Raw genomic sequence first — 11,009 nt, 5'->3', positions numbered from 1 at the left:
ACCGCACCCGCGGGGATGGCGTTCACAGCCGGTGCCGGTCCCGCTGAGGGTACGCGCTGCCTCAGGGCTGTCACCGGGCGGGACGGGGCGGGGTGCGCCGCCCCCCCGCCCCCGCGGCTGCTCGGGGCCGCCCATCGGGGCGGGCACCGCCCCGCGCTCACCTGTGCGAGCGGAGCGGCGCGGGGAGGCATCAACTCTTNNGCCCCGGCCCCGCCGCCGCTCGGGCGGGACCCCCGGTGCCCTCAGCGTCCCGAGCCCAGCCCGGCCGAGCCCCCGCCGCCCTCACGGGCCGCGCCGCGCCTGACACCATTTGAACGGCGCGAGGCGCCCGCCTCACTCCTATTGGCCGCGCCGCCCGCCCGTCAAGCTGTCCTCCGCCTCTCCATTGGTCGCGCTGGCCCCGCGGGGCGGGGCTCGGGGGCCGGCTCAGCGGTATAAAAGGCGGGGGCCGGGCGGGCGGGCGTTCAGTCCCTCCCCTTTATTCCCTCCCCCCCCACGCCTCTTTATCCTCCTTGCTTGCGACCCTCCGCACCCGCCCGGCTGCCGTGTGGATGCGGGCCGGGGTGCCTGGCTGCGCGGGCGGCGAGAGCCGATGCTGAGGGGCCGGAGGAGGATGGAGTGCACCCTCGATGCGCAGAGTTTGATCAGTATTTCCCTGCGGAAGATCCACAGCTCCCGCACGCAGCGAGGCGGCATCAAGCTCCACAAGAACCTGCTCGTCTCCTATGTGCTCCGCAACGCCCGGCAGCTCTACCTGAGCGAGCGCTACGCCGAGCTCTACCGCCGCCAGCAGCACTACCCCGACGGCGCCCCGCTCCTCGCCATGCCCGCCTGCCCGCCGCCCGCCGCCGCCGCCCCGCCGGAGCTGGCGGCGCTCCCGCTGCCCGCCGACACGCAGGACCGCGAGGCGCGGAGCTGCGGGGCCGCGCGGGGCGGCGCGGAGCTGCTGGAGGTGCCGGTGTGCGCCGTGCCCCCGGAGATGCAGCGAGCGCCCTGCAGAGACTCGTCCCCGGGCTTCTACCGGGCCGCCGGCAGCGCCGGTCCCGGCGGCGGGGGCGGCGCGGCCCCGGGGCTGCTCTACGCCGCCGGCTGTGACTTCGGGAGCGGCGGGGCCCCGCACTGTAGCAGCCGCACCACGGTGCTGGATTTGGACACTCACGTCGTGACCACGGTGGAGAACGGGTACTTGCACCAGGACTGCTGCTCGCAGTGCCCCTGCTGCTGCCAGCCGGCAGCGGGGCTCGCCTCCCCGCCGCCCGCGCCCGGCACCAAGCGCAAGTATTACCCGGGGCAGGAGGAGGAAGAGGAGGGGGTGGAGGAAGGGGAGCCGGGGGGAGGCGGGGTGGCGGGCGGCCCCCCCTTCGCCCCGTGCACCAAACGCGCCCGCTTCGAGGAGTACAGCGCCGAGCACCCCCAGGACTCTTCCAACATCTCCAACTTGATCTCCATCTTCGGCTCCGGTTTCACGGGGCTGGTGAGCCGGCAGCAGGCGGACTCGGAGCAGCCCCTCAACGGGCAGCTGTGCAGCAAGCAGGCGCTGGCGAGCCTGGGAGCCTGGACTCGGGCCATCGTCGCGTTTTAGAGAGAAGTGGGGGAGCAGGAGGGGTGTGGGGGGGCTGTTGACAAAACGGGGGTGCGATCCGAGGGACGGCGGCTCCGGAGGGGGGACCCTGAAACAAAGGCAGGGAGGGGGGCTGGGGCGAGGGGAGGGGGGTGCCGAGGGGTGCGCAGGGGAGGCGGGGGGGCAGAGCCGCGCTAGTGTTTTATAAATTGTACAATAAAGAGAAAAAAAATCTAAGATCTTGGGACTTTATTTTTGCAGAGATGAGAGAGAAAAAAAAAACAACAACAAAAACAAGCAAACAAACGAAAACAAAACAAACAACAACAACAGAAAAAAAAAACAAAAAAAAAAAAAAAAAAAAAAAAAGAAAAAAACAACGAGGCACCTATTTAAATAATCCTCTTTGTGTCCGCTCGGGCTCTCTTCGCGGCGGGCTTCCCGGGGCCGGTGCTGGCGGCCGGGAGCGCCACGTGAGAGCCGGGACCGGCCCCGGGACCCCGCGGCGGGAGCGCCCCCGGCCCCGCTGCGCGCCCCGGGCTCCCGCCGCCCCCGGCCCGTGTGCTCCAGGGTGCGGGCAGGGGAAAGCCGCTGCTGCCCCGTCGCTTTTGTGCGTTTCTTTATCTATTTAAAAGAACAAAAAAAGGCAGAAATGAAAACATTTCAACTTTCCTCCCAGAAGAAACGTGTGCGATGTGACTTCTTCCCCCCGCTTGTGCCAGGGGAGCGCTGGAGGGTTCTGAGAGTTGGATGTGGGAAGGGGAAAAGCAGGAGCCGGGGGTCCCTGCGGGCTGCGCCCCGCCACCCGGGGAGGGGGCGAGCCTCCCCCGGCAGCCCGGAGCCTCCGCCTCGGTGTGTGCTGGGGGTGCCGCAGGTACCCGTGTAACACCACTCACGTCTCCAATGTGTGTGCCGGGTCTGACCCCCCTTTTTTTTTTTTTTTTTTTTTTCTCCCCTCTTTTTAAATTTTTTTCCTTAAGTTTAACTGTTCTGGTTTCAGCCTTCCCAATCATAAAACCAGCAGTGTTTGGTCTTGTGAAGAGATTGTCTCCTGTAGAGTCTCTTGATTTTTTTTACATTATTTTTTTTAAAGAAAAACCTTTTGTTGTAAAAAGGTGGGTTTTCTGGTCGTCGTCCCCTCCTCTTTCTTTTGCCCACTCCCAACTTCACGGTATCAGCACTGTGTGTAACTGAGGATGCTTTGCAAAACGGTCTGTTGGGGTCTTCTTTTTTTTTTCCTGCTCCTTTTTCTTTGTTTGTAAGCCTGTATTTTTGTGCATATGGAATTGTATATCACCGGGTAAAACTGTTCAGATTTGTTTAAATTTATAATCTTAATAAAAAGTCGATTATAAAGTTGCTGTGCCCTTGCTTTCCTTCACCCTGAAGCCCCTCTCCTGAGCCACTGCTTCCCCTCTGCACCGGGGAGCCTTGACCGAAACTCCGGCTGCCCCCGTGCCGTGTCCCCCCGGCCTCGCAAAAACCCCTTTGTCTCCCCCAGCACCGTGCAGATTCCCCTCTCCCGCACACACACCCGCAGCCCCCCGGCTGCCAGGATGCAAAAGCCCCCCTCGGGTCGGGCTGTGCGGCGCAGAGCGAGTCCCAGTGGGCGAGGGGCCGCTGGGGAAGGGGCCGGAGCTGGGGTCCCTCCCCGGGCCCGGAGCCGGGGGGAGCAGCCAGGACGCCCCGGCCGTGCCTCGACCGCACCTGGGCAGCGCCGCCGCTCCGCGCCCCCGACGCGCTCGGGAAGTTTTTTTTGAGTTGGAGTTTGTTATCCCCGCGCGGGGCCGCTGGGTGGTGCGGGCGGGTTTTCCTTTTTTCCCCCTTTTTGTGCATGTGTTTTTCTCCTCCCCTCCTTTACCCCACAGGAGCGAGCCAGGGCCGCTCCGCACGCCTTCAACAGCCCCCGGCCACCTCAGAAGGGGAGCATTATGATTTATTTTTTAACCCTGCGCACAACGCGCACTTTCTAGCATGCAGCTCAAACCCCGCAGGTACAGCCGTCCCTCTTCCCCTGCACCCCAACATCCCCGGGACGCCCCCCAAACCAACACACGGACAAAACCCCTTTCCCAGCCCCGCGCATCCCCGCGGGAGCGCAGCCTCCCCTTCTGCGGGGCCGGGCAGCGAGGCCGCGGGGCGCGGAGGGGCCGCGGGGGTCGCGGCGGCTCCGGAGCGCGGAGCCCCCGGCCCGGCTGCGCCCCCTGGTGCCCGCCGCGGGCCCCGCAGCGCCCAGCGGGGCCGGGGAGCGCGCAGAGAGGGAGGGGAGGAGGGAGGGAGGGGAGGAGGGGGCGGCCGCGACCCCCGTGCGGAGAGGAAGGGGCTGCAGCGGCCGCGCTGCCCCCAAAGGCCGGGGCTGCTGCCCCCCGACAGCCCTGTCCCGCTCAGGACGCCGCGGGGCTGAGCACCGCTCCGCTCCCCTGCTCGTCCTCCAAACAGCCTCCCCTCCAAAAAAAAAAATAAAAATCGCAATTGAAAATATAAGCCCTGTAACCCCCTGCCCAGGCGCAGAGGCAATGCGGGAGCGCTGCTGAACGCGCCAGCGCTCGCTCTGTGAAACCAGAGCTGGATGCTTTGACCGGAGAAAATTCACCCATGGGGACATGGAGAAGTCCCCTCCCTGCTCCGGGACCCTGGGGGCCTCCCCCGGCCCCATCCCGCTTCCCTGCCCCGGGAGTCGAGGCTCCCCGGCACGGAGGCGGCTGGAGGGGGGTCCCGGCAGTGGGATTAGCAGAAGCAGCAGCTCCTGCACCCATAGCCCTGGCTGCTGCACCCAGTATCTGGGGGAAGTTTTAAACCGAGGTGCTTCTGCGGACGCCCACAGGTCAGCACGGCCGGCTGCTGAATCTTAAAATCAAATCCTTTTCCTACAGCCCCTGCTCCAGGCAGCCCAGCCTGACAGGGTCCAGCAGCAGCACCACACGCTCATCCCCCTCCCAAACCGCTCCCCATCTCCCAGACCTCGCGGTTTCCAGTGCTAAAGGGGCCATCAGCAGGACAAGCACCCGTCCCTGCAGGGTCCCACCACCCCAGGCACACCCATCCCACCCGATCTCCCCTCTCCCGGGGGGAGCCAGCTCTCGCCCGCCTTCACAGTGGAAGTTTCTGGGGCTTCAGTCAAGGTTTCAAAGGCTGGAATTGGCAAAGACGCCTCCGCACCGCCGGTGCACACACGGGGAGGGGGAGTCGGGGTGCATATGCCACAGGGACACTCAAAAATCCCTGCCACCGAGGAGCGAGGAGATCCCACAGCTCCGCGGAGCCGCGAAGACTCGCACGCTCTCGGTGGCGCAGTTATTTATTTATTTTAAACGCTGGTACATGACATTTTTCTTCTTACGAAGGCGGCAGCAGCAGAAAGCCCATCACAGCCTCTCCTGAAAGCAGAGCCTGGAAACCAGAGTCTCATCTGCATATTCATAAGTACCTGATAAATTAATCATGATGGCAGAAGCATTCAGGCTAGAAGGGAGGTGACAGGGGAAGGTTGCACCCCCCAACACAAGCCCATCCTCACTCTCGCACACGCTCCTCGTCTTCCAGGCGCAAAATGTTTTGATCCCTCCACAAGTCGGCTGAGCCCCCTGGGTGCTGCGGGGAAGGGGCTGTGCCCCCCAACATAGCACCCACCACCTCGCCCCCCAGCCCTCCGCTCCCTGGCCCCGGTGAGAGATGCAGAACAGATGGGCTGGAGCAGGGTGGAGAACCCAAAATCTGAGGGAGCTCAGCTGCCACCGCTGCACCCCGCAGCCCAGCCGTGGGCTCTGCTCCCGTGTCACCGCCTGTCCCCCGCGCGGTCCAACGTGCCCGACCCCAGCACTGCCCGACCTTTAGCTGGTGCTGAAGAGTTTGACCCTAAAAATCCCTCCATGTGCTCTCTGCCCTTAGGGCTCCCCGGCTGGGGTGAACGGGCATCGCCAGCGTTTCGTGCCCGGCAGCCCTGGAGCGGGAATGAGGCACAGAGGGTGCTCTGGAAGGGACAGGTGGGGTGCGGCTGGCACAGAGGTGGGAGATGGGGACAGTCAGAGGAGCCAGGGGACTCCTGCACCGTGCCAGGGCAGAGGGAGCCGGCTCTGGGCGCACACCGCTCTCTCTGCCAGCTGCCAGACACATGTGGCTTTCCCTTCCCAGTGCAGAATGCTCTCCACAAGCAGATCCGCTGCTGGTGTCCTCAGTGTCACCACACTGAACCCTTGTCTGGGGAGAGTCACCCTGCCCGGAGCGGAGACGCTGCCTCCGGTGACAGAGGCAGAAATTCAACCCGCGGCTGCAGCAGCGCCTGAGCCCAGCCTGCTTTCCTCAGCAGGGCGGGCAGGAGGGGCAGAAGGCACCTGGGAGCTGCCTGTGGAACCCACGAGGGTCCAGATGTCGCTTGATTTCCCTGACCCAGAGGCGATTGCAGAGGTGGCTGCCGAGCTGGGCTGGGCTCACCAAGAACAGAGGCTCAGCACAAACCCAGCACCCCCAACCCTTCCCTGGTGTTGGAGGGCTCAGATCTGGCTTTAGGGAGCCACAGATCAAGCCCAGTTCAGTCAGGTCCTCATGCCACTGAAGCAGCTCAGCCCAGATGTCACTGCACATCCACAGGTCTGTCTGCACCAGGAGGACAAGCATGGACACAGTGATGGAGAACCGACCCTCCCAGGGGGAGGTTGGGCACTACGTGAGGAAAACCCACCCTCACACCATGAGCCAAGCACCCATTCCCAGGTGCTGACCCACAGCTGGAGCAGCTCCGTGTCCTCCTACACCACAAGTGCCAAGAACAAGCCCATATCAGTCCCAGCATTCCACCCTTAGGAGAGCAACCTTGTGCTCTGCAGAACCCAGGCAGGATCTATCTGTCCTTCCTTCCATCTGTTGATTTTGAGTCAGGTCCCTCCCATCTCATCTCCCCGGCTTAAACACAAATGAGCAGAAGAATATTTTGGGATCTGCACATGTTAGCAGATGTTTGCAGGAGTCCCCTGCAGAGAGAGCAGTGGGAGAGCAATGGGGGACCCAGCAACGTGGTGGAGAGGCCACTGCTGTTAGCTGTCTGTTTAATATGTTGGGTTTGGTCTGGGCCTGGGTAATTAGCACCTGAGCAGTAATTATTCACACTTGGCCTTTCTATATCCTGCTTATAGATTTGATGATTAATGTGGCTCCTTGAGTTAAGCCTGTCCTGGATTTGCCAGCACGCAGTGGGAAAGTTGGGAGGAGGCTGTTGTGTGGCAGAAGCTGCTGTCCCTCGCATCAAACAGCAAAAACAGCACAATAGAAAAATTAGAGTAAAAAGCACTTTTCACAGAAGCAGCAGCCACTAAGCACAGAGCAGCCATCTCAGCAACACTCTGCCACCACCATCAACGCACGAGGAGCTCGGTTGTACAGCAGCAGAAGCAAAAAACCTCCCTCAGCATTCAAAAGACACTGATGCCAAATGATTTAGGGGTTTACTGGCACCCCAGAGACACAAGCTGGGCAGAGCTCTGCAGCAAAGTTGGGGTGCACAGACCCCCTCAGCCACCTTTCCATGAGAGAAACACAGTGAGGGGTCTGCAGAGAAGGACCTGCTGCCCCACAAGCTGGAAAATGGGGAAAACCAGCTGCTAACTTCTCCACACTGGGACTTACACAGCTCAGCCAAGCACAATCCATGATCCATAAGGTGGGCTCACCTGCTCTCCTAAGCCCTGGCTCCTCTGGTGTCACTGCTGGTCCGGGGTGAGGGGGCAGTGCTGCCAGCGATGGTCCTGGTCACCTGCAGGGGGACCTGGGGCTGCTTTGCAGCTCTGCTCACCCAGACTCTTGGAGGCTGAGGCTTCTCAAGCAGCTCCTCGGGGCAAAATACATTTCCAGCAGAGTTACCCCGGGATTTCTATGCCAGGCAGGCAGGAGCTTCATCCAAGATCTCAGCCAATGCCAAACAGCACGTGGAGGTCGGCATGGAGAGAAGGAGAGGCCAAGCCCAGAGGCAGAGCCCAGGCAGAGCTGCCCTGGCTCCCTTTCCTCAGGGAAAACACTGCCTGACTCCATGGCTCATAGATAAAGGAGCACAGAGGGGAAGCACCCACCAAAGCCTGCTCTCATCTCACTCCTCACCCCACACCAGCCCAGCTGAGCAGAATCACCTGTCCCACACCTGCAGGGAATGAGACAGAGCATTAACCCCATCTGTGCTTCTGCCCAGAGGAGGGGGAAGGGTTTTCCCAAGGAAACCCCACATCCATGGTGCTGCTGTGGACCATTCCTGCTCCCTGCAATCCTCCTTCTCCTGGGACTGAAGCTGCCCCTTTTTGCCTGGCTGGCAGGTCCCCATCAGGCTGGAGCCATGTGTTTGTCCCCCCATACCTGCTGTCCCAAACTGATGGGGACTCCTGTGTGCCAGAGCACAGCCTCTGCACTGTGCCCCTGCTCCCACCTTTGCTGTGTGGGAAGCTCCAGCAGCCCCACTGGGCTCAGCCCCAAAAGACAGGAGCAGCTTTGGGGCAACCCCACCTGCCTCAGGTCCCTGATCATTTCCACACTTCCATCCTGGGAGCTCGATTTCTAATAAAGAACCCCCAAAGCAGTGCTTCCTCCCTCTTCTCCTCACCAAAATGAGACTTTTGCATTGAAATATGTGAAGCTGCATTTTTTTTCCCTCCCTTTTTCCCCAGGTTTTTCAACATGAAAGTGGATGTTGATGTGAATGGAATTTTGAAATTGGAGACTGGGAAGTTCTGTGCTGGGAGGTGACTGTTTGCTCACAAAATCTCCCTTTTCCAAGCTCCCCGATGAAATTCTGCACAATTATTTTTGTCTCCTCCTCACCCAGCCAGCCCGGTGCCCCGCGCTGCTCCTGCTTTTGTTTCTCCTCTTCTCCCTGGTGAGGACGAACAAAACACCAAGCATTGCCCATGCCCACTCCTCCTCCTCCTCCTCCTCCTCGCAGGCTGCCAGCGCAGCCCGGCGCTGCCTGCCTGGCAGGGAGTGCTCAGGATCCCCAAATATTCCCATGAACTCCCCCCAGCAGAGAGCCAGGGATGCTCAGCTCAAGGAAGGGCATGCCAGCACCTCACCCTCCTGTTTGCTTTGGTGCTGGAGAGCAAACACCAGCCCAAAACACGTGTGAAGGAACAGGCTTCACTCTCAGCAGCCCCGTGCTGTGTGAGGCCGGGGAGAGCTCTGCAGGCAGCTTCCAGCAGGGGTTGGGATGGGGATGACCCTGCACGGGGGCAGAGCAGCACCCAGGTGTCTGGGGAATGCTCAGAGCCAGGGGAGAACCCCCACATCCAGGCTCTGTGGCTGCTCTCTTCCATCACCCATCTCCCCACAGCACCAGGAGCATCCCGGCTCTTCCACGTGCCCCAGAAGGCAAGGACACAGCTGAAAAGCCCAGGAGCCAGGCCATGGAAACCCCAGGCCCCGTGGTGCTGTGCCCTCAGCTCGGTCACACGACGGATGAGGGGGAGGACTGAGCCTCCAGCTTCTCCCCTGGAGTTACCAGTGGATTAACTCAGCCTCAGGTTGTTTCAGGAGCACCCACACCCAGAGCTCCTTCAGCCTGGCCCACGGTGCCTGCGGGGTCAGGCAGTGCCTCTGGCTTATTCCCAGGCTCAGGAACTGTTGACTCAGGAAAACCCTCAAGTTTTGGAGCACATCTATTAAAACAAGCAGTGCTGTGGCTATCCAGGCTCTTCCCCTTCTGTCCACGGAGACCTCGTGCTTCAATCCAGCAGGAGGGGAAGGGGAGCCAAGTGCCAGCCAGGGTGGATCAGCAATTCCCAGGGGTCAGGACAGGCTGTGATCTCCTTTCTTTGTCCCATACTACTCACCACAACAGGCAGTGACCAGAGCACCCAGACACGTTTGGAATAGGCAGGACAAGGGGTGCAACCAAAGACTGACAGATGGAAACCCTGCAAGAGGGAGGAAACCTGGTCCTTCTCACCCCCGTTTCAGATTTTCCTTGGTTTTTGTACCTCAGGCTGCAGTAATAGGACAACACCACCAGGCTGGGTGGAGAGGACACACAAGGAAACCAACTCACGGTCAGCTTGCTGGATTTCATCTGACTGATGTATTTATGTCACCCCCTGCCCAGATTCACTGGGTTTGTACAGCAGGATGGTGTTTTTATCCTTGGTCTCCAGGTGGGAAAGGGAGGCAGTGTCCTCAGGTGAGGCTGCAGCGGGCTCCAGGCAGAGCAGGCAACTGAACACACAGATCCTGAATCCATCCCAGCCAGTGGCAGCTCTCTCATGTATATGAAATTTATGTTTGACTCTCTCCCCAGGGATTCATCTCCCATCTTTCCCCTTTAATTATAAAAATTAGTAGGTTTGAGGTATATTTTGAGAGTTTTTCTTTTCCTGTGTTGACAAAGTGCAATACTTGATGACTCTAACCCCAAATTCTCTGTGACACAGATACCCTACCAATTATAAAATACTTCCAAGCTCGCTCCATAAACCCCTTTGCTGTTGCTATTAGTATGCATTAACATTTTATTGGTGTTACAGGATGAAACATCCAGTCTTGCAGCTCCAGTGGGCTTGGGGATTTCCAGCATCCTGCAATATGTATCCGTGCAGAGGAAATTAAAATGTGGATGGATCAGCAAGATACAGTCAAATCCTCTACAGTAATTTGGAGAAGACTAAACTCTGGTGCTAGTGGAGCATATTCCAAGCTATCTAATAGAGAGTTGATGATCTCTGTAACAGCCTTTTTGTAAGTTTTATTCTTGCCTACAAGGGAATTTTTTCAAAGTGAGTATGTAATACCTAAACTAATATTTTTAAAGGTATATGCTCTAAACATGGAAAAGTAAGGCCCTTTGCAGAGCAGTCACTTCCAGTGATCAGCAAGTACTTGATAAAAGAATTTACTCTCATATCTTACAATCTAGCTGGAATTTCCACCCACACCCGTCATTTCTCTATAGTTTGTATCATCACAGGACACATAAACCCTTAGGAATATAATCATGCTTTGCTCTTTAGCCATAGTACAACACAGATATCCTTTAGCAGCATCAGCACTTGAAGCCTGAAGTGCTGTGTCCACCCAACAGCTGTTGGAGCACGGTGCTGGTGTCCAGCATCACACACTTCACCATCTCAAAGAAAACCCCAATTTTCATACATAAAACTGGGAGTAATTCACATCCAAATGGAAAATCTGGGTAGCTGACTTGTGCAGTGCAGTCTGCTTGGGTTTATCTCTCCCAGGTGCCTCAAAACACAGGAGAAGCAATAAAGAACTGATCCCCTGCCTTCTCTCCTTCTTCCATTTACAGGGTCAGGCAAACCTTAATCTACTTTCTAAAAGGAAGGAAAATGTGCTCAGGTGGACTCAACCCCACACCTCGCTGGGTCAGGGCCCTGCAGTGCCACTCCTACAGGACCCCCCTCCTGGGGATTATTTGTTTTCATGGGTGTGACTGTACCGAGCATTAAGGAGCCCAAATTCTAATGAG

General features: G+C 59.0%; 1 protein-coding gene across 1 annotated transcript; it reads left to right on the top strand.

Moving 5' to 3' along the window:
- Positions 1-474: 474 nt before the first annotated feature.
- IER5L (immediate early response 5 like) lies at positions 475-2,917 on the top strand. The gene has a single exon (XM_039720236.1). It carries the CDS (start codon positions 593-595, stop codon positions 1,580-1,582), a length of 990 nt encoding a protein of 329 aa, XP_039576170.1. The 5' UTR covers positions 475-592; the 3' UTR covers positions 1,583-2,917.
- The last annotated feature ends 8,092 nt before the right edge of the window (positions 2,918-11,009 follow it).

This window comes from Passer montanus, unplaced genomic scaffold, assembly GCF_014805655.1.
Source record: "Passer montanus isolate IOZ18808 unplaced genomic scaffold, ASM1480565v1 scaffold43, whole genome shotgun sequence".
In the NCBI taxonomy this organism is placed as follows: domain Eukaryota; kingdom Metazoa; phylum Chordata; class Aves; order Passeriformes; family Passeridae; genus Passer; species Passer montanus.
The sequence above is the reverse complement of the archived record's forward strand: the minus strand, read 5'-3'. Positions and strand labels throughout refer to the sequence as shown.